We start from the raw sequence: 17340 nt of genomic DNA, 5'->3' as shown, positions 1-17340 counted from the left end.
CATGGACCAGGTAAGCTGCTTTTACATTGGCAGTTTGACACACCTGATGCTTTCAGAATTCTGTTTAATTGGATTTTCTGGTCTGTGTGTGTTCAGAGTCAGATCTCAGCATATGGGTTTTCATCTGAGCTGTTGATAAAAAGCAGAACATCCTCCAAATAAATATAACTGAGCAAGACATGCCTTTTTTGTGTGTTTTCATGTGGTCCTGGAGGTTAAAATTTCATGAGCCGTTTGTTTTGTCTGTGTTCTGGGGAAGGGGCTGGAGCAGCAGGAGGGGCTGAGGGAGCTGGGGGGGCTCAGCCTGGGGAAAGGAGGCTCAGGGGGGACCTTCTGGCTCTGCAACCCCCTGACAGGAGGGGGGAGCCGGGGGGGGTCGGGCTCTGCTCCCAGGGAACAAGGGACAGGAGGAGAGGGAACGGCCTCAGGCTGTGCCAGGTTGGACATCAGGAGGAATTTCTCCCTGGAAAGGGTGGTCAGGCCTTGGCAGGGGCTGCCCAGGGCACTGTTGGAGTCCCCAGCCCTGGAGGGATTTCAGAGCCCTGTGGATGTGGCACCTGGGGACAGGGGTCAGTGGTGGCCTGGACAGTGCTGCGGGATGGTTGGGCTCGATCTTAGAGGGCTTTTCCAACCCAAAGCATTCCATGATTCCCTACATGTTTAGGGTTTTTCCCTGTACAGGAGTATTTCCCCTTCCGTGGGCACACGAAGCTCTTCCCCAGCACAGAAAGGCTCCATGACCCACTGCTGCTGTTAGAGCTGCTGGGAACAAAATGTACATGACCTGAAAAAGCCTTCCCAGATTTCCAGGAGGGAATTCTGAGGCTGTCTTGGAGTGCTTTCCTAGAAAGCTTCCAGCAGCACTGGGAAGCCCAACTTACTCCATAAAAAGGCAGCAGTGTGGTCCAGGTTAAACCAGGCTGCCACACAAAAAAACCCCAAAACAATGTGGGGGGAAATCTCAGTGATTTGCTATTTAAATAATCAGAGTAATTGCTTTAATTGAGTTTTGGTGCCTCTCACACTGCACAGCCCCCCAACCCTGCCACAGGCCCAAGGCTTCCAGGCTCGCTCCATGTTCCAGGAGAGCTGGGAACAGACAGGAACCTCGAGCATCTGAAATTCCAAGCTGAGGAACGGCAGCAAGGGGGATAACTGTGGCCTAATGAATAATTAATTCCACTGCAGGCTGGATGCTGAACCCGTGGAACGTGTATCATCACACTGGAGGAGCTGCTCATCTCCCTGCTGGTCACACACGGTCCCAGCTCTGGGATGGGGATGGATTGGGACAGTTTATTATCGGGATATTTATTTCCTTCAACTGTTAAGGGCCAAAAATTCCCCTCCAGAGCAGCAGGAAATACGAATCCCTGTGGGCACAGACAGAAACTTGATGACTCTGCCCTTGCTGCTCTGGTTACGGGCCAATATTGCAGCAGGGAAATAACAGCAGGGAGCTGCTGTGGGAATAAAAGCTGCTGGAAGGGAATAGGGAAAAACCTCTGGAATAACAAAAGGAGAGTATTGTGCCCCTGGATCCCTGGAAGTGTCCAGGGCTGGGTTGGATGGGGCTTGGAGCAACCTGGGCTGGTGGAAGGTGTCCCTGCCCATGGAATGGATAAGCTTCAAGGGCCTTTCTCACCCAAACCAGCCTGGGATTCCATATGGGAAGGGGGCAGGCAGCACATGGAAAGATGGAAGCAGCACAGCAGGCAGAAAGGAGGGAAGGTGGAAATGAGAAGTTGTGCCAGGCTGCAAAGGAGTAGGGAAAAACAGAGGCAGCAGTGAGAGCTGGTGTGGCCTGGAAAAGGGACTTCAAGACTTTTAGGACAGGGAGAGTTCATCCAAGAATACATCCCATCCCAGGAGGGGTAGAGCTCAACTCCAAGCTGGCTCTGCTGCCCCTCGGCCAAGCTTTCACCAGAAGGAACTTGATGGGATTCTGTGCTGATAAGCAAAGCTTTTAACCTCTGAACATGATCTTAAACTTAAACCCCAGCCTTTCCACAGCCCCTGTCTCCTCACAGTGTCTCTCCCACAGCTCCATTTCCTTGTGCAAGGAAGTGCAGGGGTGGGTTTTCCTTCCCAAGCCCTCCCGTGGTGTTGAAATGAAGGGATGTCCAACACTTGTGCAACACACCTGTGTCTCCCTAGAGAAAATGAACTCGGGAGTTACAAATCCCAGTGCTGAGATTCCCACCCACTCCCAGTGTCACGGGAAGACTAGACAAGATTGGCCCATGTAAAATAAAGGATTTGCCCCATTCAGGTGGCACTGGGCACCAGCCACACCAGGAGCTTTGCAGGTAAGGAAAGGGAAACACTGCAGTGTTTTTCTGTAAAATAAAGTCATGTTTTGCTCAGGGAAAGGACAAAGGAGGGCAAGGATCCCTTCTCTTGTCTCTAGACCACAGAGAGCTCTGCACAACCTATTTACTACCAGGGGTTTTCAAACCCCCAAGGATTTCAACTCTGTGGCGGGTTTGGACAAGGAAGTTTATTTTCTAGGGGTTTAAAATCCCTGAGGATTTAAACTCGGTGGTAGGTTTGGACAGCGAAATTTGTCTTGGAGGAGACAGGGCTCCAGGGGAAACTCAGAGCCCCTTCCAGTGCATAAAGTGCCTTTCTGCAAACTCACTCAGCTACGAGGGAGCAACTTCTCCACATTATCCCCAAGTTTTCCGCAGAGCACCGTGTTCCAGTAGGGATTATATGGCAAAGTGCACGTTATTTTCATCATAAACTGGAGCCAGGCTGGGAGAGCTGGGGGGGTTCACCTGGAGAAGGCTCCAGAGAGACCTGAGAGCCCCTTCCAGGGCCTAAAGGGGCTCCAGGAGAGCTGGAGAGGGACTGGGGACAAGGCATGAAGGGACAGGACACAGGGAATGGGTTTAAGCTGGCGGGGGGTTGATTTCGGTGGGATACTGAGGAGAAATCCTTGGCTGTGAGGGCGGCGAGGCCCTGGCACAGGTTGCCCAAGGGAGTCTTGTGAAGGTGCCCGGGGGTGGGACGGGATGATCTCTGCCGTCCCTCGCCACCCAACACTCCACGACACCGAACGCCTGAGGAGCGGGGCCCTTCCCCGGCGGCGCCGGGCGGGCCCGAGGCGGTGCCGTGTAATGGCGGCCGCGGTGCCGCCCCCGCGCGTCAGCGCGACGCGCCCGCCCGGCCCGGCCCGGCCGTGAGGGGCCGCGGGAGCCGCCGCCGCCAGCCCGGCCCGCCGCGCACCCGCTGCCGCCGTGCACCCGCTCCCGGAGCACGGCCCGTCCCGCCGCACGCCCGCTCCCGGAGCACGGCCCGGCCCGCCGCACGCCCGCTCCCGCGGCACACCCCGTCCCGGAGCGCCCCCCGTCCCGCGGCACGGCCCGCTCCCGCCCGCAGCCCGGCCCGCCGGCCATGTCCCCGCGGCAGCGGCCCCGGCGCGGCCCCAGCCGGCTGTGGGGGCGCCGCGCCGGGCCCTGAGTGCCCGCGGCCCCCGCGCTGCCGCGGCCGGCGAGGCCGGAGCGCCCCGGCCGACCATGGGGATCCTCTTCACCAGGATATGGAGGCTCTTCAACCACCAGGGTGAGCGCGGGGTGCCGGGGGGTGGCTGAGGGTGGCTGGGGAGACCCCGGAGGAGCCGGACCCGCTGCGAGAATTTGGGGGTTTAACTCTTTTTTTCCCCCGCAGTGCTCATTCCTGACAGCCGCTGCTACATAATTAAGGTGTACCGAAGGAGTACGGCCGGGTTGCGTCGTGGCGAGTAGTTTCGGCTTGTAGGCAAGAGTGTGGTTTGAAGTGGTAAACCTCGATATCTGGCTCGTTTATCGAGTAAATGCTATTTATAGCTTTAGTTGTGGCTGCCCCTGGATCTCTAGAAGTGTCCCAGGCCAGGTTGGACGAGGCTTGGAGCAGCCTGGGCTGGTGGAAGGTGTCTCTGCCCAGGACAGGGGTGGGACGGGATGATCCATAATTTCCCTTCCCGAACCATCCCGTGAGTCTGTGATTTGTAACACCTGTGTCCTCAGAGTAAGGTGCTCGTCAGAGCTGTCACTTTAACTATAAAACACTTCTTTCCGTGTTCATCAGGCCCCTGAAATTCTATTTTGGGGGAGTTTCACTGCGCTCACACCTGCGGGTTCAATGTCCCACTTATGTCCCCGTTTACACTTAGTGCGAGTGCAACAAAATATTTTTGTAGCATCCAGACCTTCTGATCCAGCTGATTCCCAAACGTTTCCTATGCTGGCAGCATCACAAAAGTTCCTAAAAGTTACGTGGGGTCAGGTAAGCACAGACTGCTACGGTACTGTGCAGTTATGCAAAGTTACTAAAACTGGAGTTTGTATCGGATGGCACACGAGACAACTCTGCAAAACCCCACAATATTGGCAAAATCAAACTCAAGAAACCCCCACTTACCCGACCCCTGTCCCCTCCCTCTCCCCTGGGATAAATCAGTGTGAGTGTACATTGATCTCAGTGTTTATAATGGCTTTTTGTTGCCCTTGAGGACCAGTGGGCAGGGGGGGAAGAAAGCCCCTTCTCACAGGGCTTTTACTTGAATAGTCCTGGTTGTTTGTGCAGTAAAAGTTGTGTAACAGGGCTGGGAGCTGGCTGTGCTCACCCATCCTGGAAATCCTAAGTTTGGATGTGCTCAGCAGCAGCTGTGGAGTTCCCAGTTGGTTTGGTGATAAGGAGAAACAATAATTGATTTGGGCATGGGGCTCCAGAGTGTCAGAGGAGGTTTGTGTAGCACCCAAAACTCCCCTGGGTGAGTGTGTCCTGTCAAATGTCCGTGGGCAAATCTGTCCTCTGGGTTCCAGAGCTGCTGGAATGGAAGGAGGGCACTGAGGGCACAGAGGGATCTCCCTCCCTGCTCACAGGTGCAGCTCAGCCTGGTTGTGGGTTTTACTTGCAAAAGCCGCTTTTTTAACTTGCCAAGAGATGAAGATATTGCCATGGCAAAGGGAAAGTGAACATTTACCACGTGGAATTGCTGTAGGAGCTTGGGAGAGGATTCCAGTGGGAGATGGCTTTGGCAGTTTAGAGGAGGAAACATCTCCCTGTGATCTCAGCAGTTGTTCCTGCAGAGGGGGATGAGTTTCCAGCCCCTTCCCTGCTCGGAGCAGCAGCTCCCCACACAGCCTGACCAGCTGGAGCTGGGCAGTGTGTGCTTGGGAAGCCAGTGGGAAACGTGGCACACACGTCTCACACACAGCTGATGTCACGATAGTGAATGAAGTGACTTATTAGTGCTGTTGTCATTTCAGAGCACAAAGTGATCATTGTGGGCCTGGACAATGCAGGGAAAACCACCATTCTGTACCAATTGTGAGTATGACCCTGTGGGGGGGGGGGAGTTTTGGGGTGTTCCCAGGTGTGTGTTGGGCACGTTGCTGCTTTCCTGGGTGGTTTTACTCACGGCTGGCAGGGGGTGGTGAGAGGTTGGAAGGGTCTCTGCTCTGCCTGGTGTGTGAGTGAGGTTCTGTGCAGGTGCTGTCACCACACACTCACCTGTGGTGTCACCACACGTGGCATTGGCTCTTTGCCAGCTCTGTAAAATAGGATTGGGGTGAGTGTTGGCCACGGGACAGTGTTGCAAAACCGATCCTTTGCACAGATTTAAATACCAGACAAATTGCTCTGTGAGTGGCTGAGCACCTCTCCCTGCCATGGCTCGTGTGCTGGGATGTCCTTTGGTGCTGTTTGTGGCTCAGGATGGAGGGGGAGGGCTGATCCCAGGATGGAGCCAGGACCACATCTCCTGCTGTCCTGCACCTTCTGCCCTTACCAGTGGCTTTGGCTGGTGTTTGCCTTGCCCCAGCTGTGCCCCTGCTGTACAAGAGGCTCATATGAGCTCCCTATCTCAGATCCTGAGCTGCAGTTTGATAAGAGGGTACACATTTGTGCACAGAAGCTCCTGGGTGGCACAGGCGGCTCAAGGTCTGTGTTGGGAACAGATTGGCCCTTTCCCATGTGAAGTGTTCCCGAGGCAGCACCAGGAATAATTCCTGGTGAGAGATGTGGCCCTGCTGCTCCAGTCCTGCATTGAAAATGTGCTTTCTGGCAGCGTTTGGGGTTTGTCACGTCCTGACCTGCTTCTGCCTTTCCAAAACGTGGCACTGGTGCAGCACCTCCAGCTGCTCCTGCCCTCACACTGCAGGCAGAGGGAAAGGTTGGGGCTGGGATTTATCTAGTGGGTGAGATGGTTTAGAAAGCACAAATAGAGTGAAGGGTATTTTTTAATACAGCTCAGGGCTGTCCTGGTGCATTTACTGCTGTGACTTTCCACTTCCTCACAGATGTCTCTCGGTTCTTCCCCTTATTTCTGCAGTTTCAGTGTTTTATTTTCCCTTTCAGACAGTGGATCTTTGTGTGTCCTGTTCCTTTATACCCAGTTTAGCTCCACAGGACTTTCCCATCTCTCTTCTGGTATCCCCCTTCCCTCTTTGCTCTGTTCCTCCTGCCTGACCCCTCCTTAACCCTCCCCCATCTCTGCACATCCCATTTTCCCTCTTACAGACACTTCGTTCCTTCCTGTTCTGTCCTCAGATCTCCCTCCCCTCAGTGGGAGTTTGTGATCAGGAAAGGTGTTAGAAATGGTGTTATCCCACCTGTCCTGCTGCAAACTGGGAGATGCCAACAGCTGGAATGGGAAAGGCTGCGGGTTCAGTCAAGGAAAGGGGATCACAAGTCCCTTCCAAGCTTTAAAAGAACTCTGCTGAAACCTGGTTCTAAATATGAAATCAGCCCCAGGCATCATTGTTATCCTTCATTTGATTTTAGGGTCCTCCCAGTCCTTCTCCTTCTCTCCAATATTTGCCCTCAAGTGTGTGTGGTGAGCAGGTTTCCTGTTAAATGCTGAGAGACACTGGATAACTGGGATTCTTAACTGGGATTCCTTTCCAGAACACTGGACTGTCCCTTTAGCTCCCTGGCTCCCAGTATCCTCTTCAGGAAATATTCCAGCACCTTACAAGTCTCAAATTGCTGTCACTGTAACCAAAACCTCTGATGAAACTTTAAAAACCTCATATATAATGACAAAATACATCAAGACTATCAGAAGAAACAGCTAATTAAACTCCTTGAAAATTGGTTTGCTTTGAAACTGCTGTTAAATTTTTTGCCTTTTAAAGTGGAGTTTAAATAGTTTGAACCTCAGGAGTATCCAGAGCACACGTTTGGTTATTTGGTGTGAAACTGGTGGTCTCAGTGACAAAGTTACACCCAGGATCTCCAAGCAATATATTTGGAATATTTAATGACTGGATGTCTCCAAAAAGTTGTGTGTTGGACTGTGCTGGAGGGGGAAGTTTGGACATAAAGCAACCGAGTTGTGGATAAAATCTGTTTTCAGTGGCCTGCCCTGGAAGGAGAGTGGGATGTAGTGGATGTGGTGTGTCAGCAGGGCTGGATGAGGAGCTCTTGTTTTCCTGAAACCTTGGGAATCTTGTGGCTTAACCACATTCTTGGAGCAAAACAACTGCTCTGTCCCACGTGTGCCAAGATGGGCCTGGAGAAGGAAGAGCTGTGAGCTCCAAACAGCTTCTGGGGGGGAAATTCCCCCAGCTTTCTGATGTGATGAATTATAGCCCAGTTTTGTTCAGGAGTGTGCTCTCAGCTCTGTAATTTGATTATTCCACAGCTCAGTGAGTTATTTTATTGCTGTTTTTATTTGGTTTTATGCACCTCCCCCCTTGTCTGGGACGGTTGCTGTGACTCCTCTCTGAGCTGGGAACACCCTCCCAGGGTGGGATTTCTGGAATCAGGGCGGTGTGGGGGTGCTGGTGGTGACTGCAGTGTCCCTGTTCCCCGGGCAGCTCCATGAACGAGGTTGTCCACACGTCCCCCACCATCGGCAGCAACGTGGAGGAGATCGTGGTGAACAACACGCGCTTCCTCATGTGGGACATCGGGGGACAGGAGTCCCTGCGCTCCTCCTGGAACACCTACTACACCAACACCGAGGTGGGGCCCTCCCGGGGGCGGGGGATGCCCTCCCGGGGGCGGGGAGTGCCCTCCCGGGGGCGGGGAGTGCCCTCCCGGGGGCGGGGGATGCCCTCCCGGGGGCAGGGGATGCCCTCCCGGGGGCGGGGAGTGCCCTCCCGGGGGCGGGGGATGCCCTCCCGGGGGCGGGGGATGCCCTCCCGGGGGCAGGGGATGCCCTCCCGGGGGCAGGGGATGCCCTCCCGGGGGCGGGGAGTGCCCTCCCGGGGGCGGGGGATGCCCTCCCGGGGGCGGGGGATGCCCTCCCGGGGGCAGGGGATGCCCTCCCGGGGGCGGGGGATGCCCTCCCGGGGGCGGGGGATGCCCTCCCACGGCAGGGAGTGCCCTCCCGGGGGCGGGGAATGCCCTGGCACAAATCCTGTTGGTGGGGATTTCACTCTGGGATTGCACCGTTCCTCCCTCATTGTCCGTGACCACTCCCTCCAAAACCTGTCCCGACCACTCAGGAATAAGGAGGAGACTCCAAAAGTTTTTCCCCAAGACTTTGGGATCCCATCATCACTTTACTTCATCACCCCGAAGAGTTTTCAGAACTCTCAAGCAGGGAAGTTGCAGCACATATATATATATATATAATATATATATTATATATATATTATATATATTATATATATTATATATAATATATATAATATATATTATATATATTATATATATTATATATATATTATATATAATATATATTATATATATTATATATATATTTTATATATATTATATATATATTTTATATATATTATATATATATATTTATACATTTTACCAAGCACATAACTTGATAAAAATAATGCATTAAATCAAGGTCTCCTATGTGCTGTCAAATATGGTTTCAATACAGTTATATTCCATAAATTATATTTGTATATGGTTAAATACAATTCTTACAATAATTGCCTTTGTTCTCCTGTGCTTCCCTGTGAGATGATGTGACCTCTTCGAGGTCCTTTCCAGCCTAAAGGATTCTGTGACATTTATCTGCATGTGGGCTCTTGGAGTTTGGAGCCAAAGGACTTTTTAAATCCCTGTATTTGCCTGTTAGTTTTAGAACCAGAGAAAGAAAGCTGATACAGTTTATGTTTTTAAGGCTACAGCAAATGATTTGAGGGATCTCTGTGTGGCCTCAGTTGTGCCAAGCAAGGAACAGCCCCAGACCTGGGATTACAGAGACTTTCCTCACTTTCAGTATGAATTTTTTCCCTTAAAAATGGAGAACAGAAAGTCCCAAGTTGTGTCAGAGCTGCCTTTGTCCCCAAACCACAGCACAAGCTGTGGGAACCACCCCAGGGCTGAGGGACTCCCCACTGGGGCTGAGGGGAGAGGGTGGGATGGGGGTGATAATCCAGCTGGATAATGGGATGGGATCGGGCCCTGGGCAGGAACCAGGAACATTTGGCCACACAGAAGGGGTTTGTTCTCTAATAATTTCAATTTTTGCAGTTTGTGATAGTTGTGGTGGACAGCACAGACAGAGAGAGGATCTCTGTGACTAAGGAAGAACTGTATAAAATGTTGGCACACGAGGTGAGGAAACCTTGGGTCTGTAATATATTTATTTTAATATTTATCTGTGTGATACATGTTAAGGGAAGCAGATTTCCACCCTGAACTGTCTTTTGTGAAACTCCCAATAAACTGTAAATTGATCCTAAATTTGTCAGACTCCTTCAGGGAAACAGCACTGGGCACCTGTCGATGGTTCTGTGGTGTTTATACCTCAATCCATGTTAATCTCTGAATTAGATCCTTTAAAAAAACCCTTGTTTCCTGCAATAAATCAGGCACTATTTTTGATAACTTCAGGGTTGGCTGATGTTCTGTTTTCAGTGAAATAACAACGTGTTTTATGGCAACCAGGTGTAAAACTGGAGGAACAGGCAGCCCATGGCCATCCCTTGCTCTGTGTTTGGAATTACAGGGGAGAGTGGAAGCTGCTCAATTGCAAAGTCCCTCTTTAAACCTGAGCTCTCTGGCTCTGAGCCATAAATCCTGATGTCTAAGCCAGGCAGTACCTGTGGCACGACCTGAATGCAAACTGGATCAGTGTGTGTGTGTGAGGTGATGCTGAGCTTCCAAATTTAAGTGTCAGAGTAAAAAAATGCATGAAAATGATGGCATTACATCCCAAAATATGGCACCTATATTTAAGGTACAGCCACGGTCCCTGGGCTGCAGGAAGGGCAAAGCATGCCTATGGATTTCCTTGGAGAAAAAAGCAATGCCTCAAATTTCTCTTTTTTTTTTTTTTTTTTTTTTGGTATTTAAGTTTTTTTTAAATTTTTTGATGCTTAACTTGTAGTCAATGAAGCAAATTCTAATCTGCATCTTCTGTTTCCTAACAAAAGAAGATGCAGAAATTGTTAATTCACATTTGCCACGAGGAAGGTGCAGAATTCCAGGCTGCAGGAGCCCTTGCTCGGTGTTGGGATGTGATTCCTGACCCACCCCCCAGTGAATGTGCCCATTGTTGTCCAGCAGGATGTTTCCAGGCTGTTTGGAGAGAACAGCAATACCTACAGGCCGAAAGGAAACTCAAATATTTATTTAAAATGGCTTTTCTTTGCTCCTGGAAATCTTTCCTTTCTGCCCAGGGGTTCCATTCAGCTCCTGTTAAGGCAAAATTGAGTTTCCCAGGTCGGTTCCAAGTATTTTCTGGACCAGGTGGTGGTTTGGGAATTAATTTTGCTGCCTGTAAACATCAGTGTGCCTGACAGGCAGTTAATGCCTGAGTTGGCTTGGCTTCCTGGGAACACCTTTTTGCTTTCCAAGGGAGACATTTTCCATAATAACCCCTGCACTGGTGTAATTCCAAGCAGTTGGAGGCCAAATAAGCTTGCCCACAGAGTCCCTGTTCCCAAATTCAGTGCTGCACAGGGATACAGGTGCTCTGATCCTCCTGGAGCACAGCAGAACGTTGTGCTGAGTTTTACACATCATTCCTGGCAAACCCTGGATGTTTGGGCTGCTGGCTCAAAGGGTTCCTGCCCTTCCCTGTCCCCCTGCAGCAGTTTTCCTGCAGGATTTTTGGCTGGGGCTGAGAGTTCTCTTTGGTATCACATCGTTTGCCTCCAAGGGCTGCTTTGTCATCATCTTCTCTCCTCTCCTCTCTCCCCAGGACTTGAAAAAAGCAGGTTTGCTGATCTTTGCAAACAAGCAGGATGTGAAGGAGTGCATGACAGTGGCTGAAATCTCCCAGTTCCTGAAGCTCACTTCCATTAAGGATCACCAGTGGCACATCCAGGCCTGCTGTGCTCTAACTGGAGAGGGGTAAGAGGGATCCCTGGCTCCAGAGTTATTTGGGGGTTTTATTCTAGTGTTTGGGTTTAACACACGTTCCTCCCCTCTCAGTAATAATCCCAGAATCCCAGAGAGATTTGGGATGGAAGGGACATTAAAGATCATCTTGTCCCACCCCCTGCCATGGGCAGGGACACCTCCCACTATCTCAGGTTGCTCCACCCTGGCCTTGGACACTTCCAGGGATGGGGCAGCCACAGCTTCTCTGGGAATTTCATTCCAGGGCCTCCCCACTTAATAATCCTGACACTTATTTTGGGCTCAGGACACACTGATTTAGGATCAGTATGGTCAGAAAATCAAATTTTACATCAAATCCACAGTCTCACCTCACAGAGATAAAACTGTGTGTGAACTGGGCTTAATGAGAGCCCAGTGGGAATGACCTGGAATCTGTTCTGGTTTATGAAGAGTAATCCCAGTTAGAGAGACCTTCATGTCCTGAAGTGCCAGGATCTGCAGTGTCTCCCTCCTGGATTGCACAACAGGGTGTAGGGAATGGCACACTTGGCGTGGACAGTTCCTGGAAATGATTCATGGGAAGAATTTCAGCTGATGCCAAGGGATTACCTTTGGAGTTCTCCTCAGAAGTGCATGAATCCCTTAACCATTGTCCCTTCTGTTCACAGGCTGTGCCAAGGACTGGAGTGGATGATGTCAAGACTTAAGATCAGATGATTTTTGGTGCCCTCTTTGCACAGACATTGCTCCAGGGGAGCTGTTCCCCGGCAGAGGCGGTGGGGTGGATGTATTTATACTGAACTGATTGCAACTGTATTTTCTACATAGCTGCCCACACACAGTGTACAGGAACGAGGACCATTCCCAGAGGGAAAGGTGCAGCCCTGGCTCCAGTTTGGTTTGGTTTCCTGGGAGGATCCGTTTCAAAGCTGTGACCAACCTTTAGAAGCTGCAGCCCCTCGGGACAGTCCAGCCTTGGGCGTGGGGAAGATGAAGCAAGAGGAAAGGAGCTTTTAATTTAGAGTTTTATTATCCCATTGTAGCCCTCTCTAGTGGAAGATGTTGGCTTCATTATTCCAGTAAATCAGCAACAAATCACTGGCTTAGGTATCAACTCCTCCAGTATTTTTAAGGTTACCGATGTTACAAACGCAGCCCTATTTTCCTGTATGTGAACTGTACATATTTGTGTATATTTATACCTCAACCTCAGTTCCTTGCAATCCGTTCAGAGCAGTGTGTGACTCTCAAGCAGCCTGTTGGCAGCAGCACCCACGTGGGACATGGCCACAGTCTCGTGTCCCAGGGCTCTCCCTCCGTGTCCACCAGACCTTGGCTCCCACAACTGGACAAACAGACCCTCCCTTCAGCCCATGGCTGCTTTTCCACTGGATTTTTTGGTTAGGGGGGAGGCTGGAATGGGTTGGGGCACACGTGGATTGAGGTTTGAATGACAGTGTTGGCCAAATTTGCCCGAGAGTTTAAAAGGAGGTGGGTTTTCCTTTCCTGTTGCAGTTGTTGTTTGGGTGATGCTGCAGGTGCACGTCCTGCCCACTGCTCTCCTTTGCTGGTTGGTTGGTTGATTCAGGTCTAAAAGTACCTTCAGCTGTCAAAAAGGGAAAAATGTCTTTTTTTTTTCTTTTATAAACCAAAGAGGAGGCACAAAAGTGTGTTTGACAGTCCCACTGGAGTCGTACAAGTCACACTGCAATGAAGTGTTTTTCAGAGGAAAAACTCTCTTTGCTACATAAATGTGCAGATATATCAACAGGGAACTGGATGGGGACAAAACATGACACTACTTGGAAGGCTCTAAGTGACCCACACGAGTTCCAGGTGAAAAGAGAACTCCCTGCATGGTCTCCAGAGCATTTTTGGAACACTAGGATGACCTTTCCTTGCTGTAGCACCTGGTGGGATGCCTGTCCCATGCAGGAGGTGTCCAGAATTCCCATTTTAGAGGCTGGAGGCAGTTGGGATGGTGGTTTGACATGTCAGGGCTGTGGGAGTGCACGTGGCCTTAATCACAGGCTCTGCTGTTGGAGAGGTTTGGGGAGGGCAGCAGAATGAAACCAGCCTGTGCTTCAGGTGTCCTTCCCTTCCTGAGGAGGATGGAAAAGGCATTTTACAGAAAAAGCTCAGCTTGAACTTTTTAAGGTGCTTCTCTCTGGGATAATCTGGCTGGTGGTGTTCCTGCCTCCCTGGGAGCCCGTGGATCCCCAGGGAAAGGGAAGGGAGGCAGCCTCAAAAGTCTGTCTTCAACAAAGGCAGGGAAAGAATTGACCTTTTTAATCTACTTTTTTGGTATCTCTGAGGCTCCCTGGCCGGGGGATGTGCTGTCTCTGTTAAACATTAAGGTGTACATGCATATACCCATAGTGCATGCACATAGATCTTGGTATTTAACTGGTGTATTGCAAAATGTATCAATGTTTGAAGAATTAACAATTTCCTGCAGAGGCTCTCTGCGTCTCTCTGACAGTATCTACAAGCAACGAGCTCTGTGCACACACATGGAATGGAATTGTACATTTTCTAGTCTGGAAAACAAAAAAAAAAAAAACAAAAAAAAAAAGAAAAAGCAGACTTTGCTTCTAAACCCAAGTGTTTGGTTTGTGAGTCTTTGCTTTGATCTCTCTGAGGTTTTAAACCCTGAGAACTCTGAGAACTCAGGGCTCGTTGGCTCAGGCTGGGGGTTGGTTGTTAAGAAAAGTTGTTGTTGTTAATGAGAGGGCAGTGATGGAGCTGTATTGGGGTATTTGGTGCTCCTTGGGATGTTTGTAGCATTTCTGTGTCTGTGCAAGGAAGGTGTGGTGGTTTCTCCAGGTGTGGGTTGTGTTTGACCAGACATTGTGTGTTTACACAGGGCTTGTCTTGGGTTTGCTCTTCCCTTCTCTTGGCCACTTCCACTTTCATGGTTGCCCTCCCCTGGGGCTCAGGAGCAGCCCCTGAGCCCAGTGAGGAGCTGGGGGTCCCTGCACACCCAGCCTGGCTGGTGAACGGTGTCTTTGGTGCCCTGAGGGGTTTATAACCCAACATTTCAGCTGTTTTCTGTGTGGGGGACAGTGAAAACAAGCCAGCCTTAACCCAGCTCCACCCAAGGTGTGCCATGGCACATGTAGCCACGAGTTTTGTGTCTCTTCTGTATTTTTGGGGGCAGATGTGGCCACAGTTCAGAGGTGCCTGATGTTCACTGACACATCCTGTGCCTGCAGCTTGTCCAGGGCTTGGCACTCCCAGCTGGGCTCTAAATGCTGATTTTCAGTCTGGGGGGATGGTGGGGTCTGTCACCCCATTGCCAACAATTCCAACCCCCCTGGAATGGTTTCTGTGATGGTGCTTTGAAGTTCAGGTGTGGGAAGTTAAAAACGTTTCAGTCCCCAAGAAGAGCAGCCAAACTTTTGATCTCTCAGACCCTTTGTGGCTGAGCTTCGTGTTTACAGCTTATTTTTTCCTTCCCTGCAGGACAATTCCCATTTTTCTCTCAGCTTTGTCCATAGAAAAACAAGGGAACTTTGCATCAGTGCTGCTCCCAGCTCCAATTGGGGATTGTTGGGAATTGTTGGATTGTCTTACCCTGAGCTGTGACCTTGGTTGTGTTTCACCCTCCGTGTTGTGCTGCCTTGGCTTCCAGCTTTGCCTTTGTTCTCCGTGAAATTCCTTCTAAGGATATGAAATTCTTCCTTAGGATATTCTACAGAGAAGGGGGAGGCCTTAAAAACTGGTTATTGAAGTTTATGCTGCAGAGTGGCACTTTATGAGCAAAAAAATCGCATTAAGCCCTTTTTCAATAACACTTAAAATGTTTCTTTTGGTTTAGCAGGTAATAAATCTGGTCAGTCATCCTAGAATGTGCTGCCTCTGGAATCTGAGAGTTACCCAGGCCTTTAATTGTGAGGAGAGGTGGAATATAAAGCTGGAAAATGTGAGCAGGGATCTCCCAAGCTTCACTTGTTAATCTTTTTCCTTTCAGGGAGGCTGAGGAGCTGCTCCCCTGTGCATCCTGGGGGTGTAGGGGCAGTGTGTGAGCAGTAAAGACCTGACAGGCCCCTGCCACAGCCTCTGCAGCTCAAGTGCCTCAAACTAATTCCACAATCCCGGTTTTCTTCCTATGCTACAACTTCCATTTCCTTAGAATAGAAATATATCTATGGAAGCATCTCAGAGTGTGGAAACAAGTGGGTTTTCCCTCCCCACACAGCAGTTCTGAGGTGATTTGTGATGATTTTGTTACCATTCTCCTCCATCCCAAGTGCTTTCTGTTGATCAGGCATCACCCAGCCCGCTTTGGGATGGGAAGGATGGGATTTGTCCTTGTTTCAGGGTGCTTGGCTGGGATTCCTGTTTAAATAACTCAGTCCAGGAATCCTTGGCCTTGGAACCTCGTGGTGGAAGTGGCTCCTTCCTCTCTGGCTGGTGGGATGTTCACTTTGGCACTGGAATTAGGGCTGAAAAGCCATTTGGAGCTCGTGGGATGAGTGGGATTGAAGCCTTCCAGTGCTGCATCCCTGGGCAGGGCCATCCCAGGGCACCCAGATGGGACTAAGGAAGGAAAGTGTTGGAACTACAGATGTGACTGGAGTCTGTTGTTGCAGTGAGTGCATTAAATGGACAAAAATGACAAATTACAAGGGTTGTTACTTCGTACAACCCGCGTTGGAATCACGAGCAGAAATTCCCTTCTTGCCTTACAAGTGATTCATTTTTATCTTGGATTGGAGCTTTATCCACAGAGCAGTGAGTCCTGCACCACCCTCAGCCTCTGAAGGTGGATTTGGGGTGAGTACGGACCGAGCTGGGAGGGGTTTTTAAGCTTTTCCTCTTTGTAGAAAACTTGGCTGAGAGTGAATGAAGGCAGAAAATGCTGCTTTCCCTGGGAGGCTGGGAGTGGTTCTTTGTGCATCATCAGCTGTGTCACCTTGTGTGAATCCTTCCTGAAGGAAAGGATTGGTGGTGAAACCACCAGGGAGGGTGGGAGAGGGGGCCAAGAAAAGATGGATTGTCTTGGAGAGGCTAAAAAATAACCGCACAAACCAGCTCAGGGTGAGCATGTCCGTGGGCAAGAAATGAAACTGGGGGTGTATGATGGAGGATCCAGTTTAACTCTGTCCATGTGATGTTCCCATGAATGTTTTTGACATGTTTCTTCCCAAGTCCTTCTCCAAACCCTGGAATCCTGCAGCCCCAGGGCTCAGCTCCGAGCCTGTGTCGGAGGGAACCCACCAAGGACTGGATCCAGTTCCACCCTCCAGCACTAAACCTGCAGTTCCTGGAGTCTGAACTTGCCAGGGGACCCTCCCAACGCTGCCATTGCCTCCTCCTGCCTGGCTGCTGTTTACAAATGCCAAGTCACATCCGTGTGTGTCCACGTGGATCACCTGGACGGGGTCAGGCTCCCTGGGATCCCTTGGACTTTGTACTTCCCTTTGTCTCCTTTCTGAAATAAATGGGGCTGATGCTGAGACTGCAATAAAATCTCATTCCAGAACGTGTTAAATTATGGCTTCAGATTAATCCTGAGACTCTGGAGGGCTGGAAGTTCCCAGCTGGAGCACTGGAGTCTGAACTCACGCTTGGATATTGAAGTAATTCAGCTAAAACATTTTATAAAGCTATTTATTATAATAAATTAAAACCATGATTCTATTAAGCAACTTTTTTTTCCCCCCTGTAATTTTATCAGGACATTCCTTGAATTGCTGCCCCTTTGCCTCTTTCTGTCTCTTAAAATCTGGTTTTTGTGGAGCTGAAGGGAACTCATCCCGTTGTTTTAATTCTTGTTGGAGTGGAACAAACACAAATTTGGTCTGGATTTGGGGTGGGGAGCTCTGTGCCATCCTATATATGCATTTATAGGTGATGTCAGAACTGCTAATTCTTTAAAACCCACCAGTATTTATGATTTTTGAGGTGAAATCACTTGTCACAACATGCCTGTGTGCTTTAAACCTTGTGTGTGCATGAGTTGCAGTGAAGCTTCTCAAGCAAATACATGATTTCTGACCGAGATTTTGGGGCTGTTTGGGGTGAAATGTGCAGCTCTGCCAAACCTGGGAGGGGTGGCTTGTTTGGGGAGGGTTGTTAGGGACA

The 17340-nt window shown here is 50.2% G+C and overlaps 1 protein-coding gene across 1 annotated transcript; it reads left to right on the top strand.

Moving 5' to 3' along the window:
* The first annotated feature begins 3237 nt into the window (after nucleotides 1–3237).
* ARL5A (ADP ribosylation factor like GTPase 5A) lies at nucleotides 3238–16896 on the top strand. Its single transcript, XM_064661737.1, has 6 exons — nucleotides 3238–3567; nucleotides 5256–5316; nucleotides 7809–7956; nucleotides 9433–9516; nucleotides 11108–11259; nucleotides 11919–16896. The coding sequence occupies exons 1-6, from the start codon at nucleotides 3522–3524 to the stop codon at nucleotides 11965–11967; spliced, it is 540 nt and encodes a 179-aa protein (XP_064517807.1). The 5' UTR covers nucleotides 3238–3521; the 3' UTR covers nucleotides 11968–16896.
* Nucleotides 16897–17340: the final 444 nt, after the last annotated feature.

The sequence above is a fragment of the Pseudopipra pipra genome, chromosome 7, assembly GCF_036250125.1.
Source record: "Pseudopipra pipra isolate bDixPip1 chromosome 7, bDixPip1.hap1, whole genome shotgun sequence".
Taxonomy (NCBI): Eukaryota; Metazoa; Chordata; class Aves; order Passeriformes; family Pipridae; genus Pseudopipra; species Pseudopipra pipra.
Note: the sequence above shows the minus strand (reverse complement) of the source record. Positions and strands in the feature narration are given on the sequence as shown.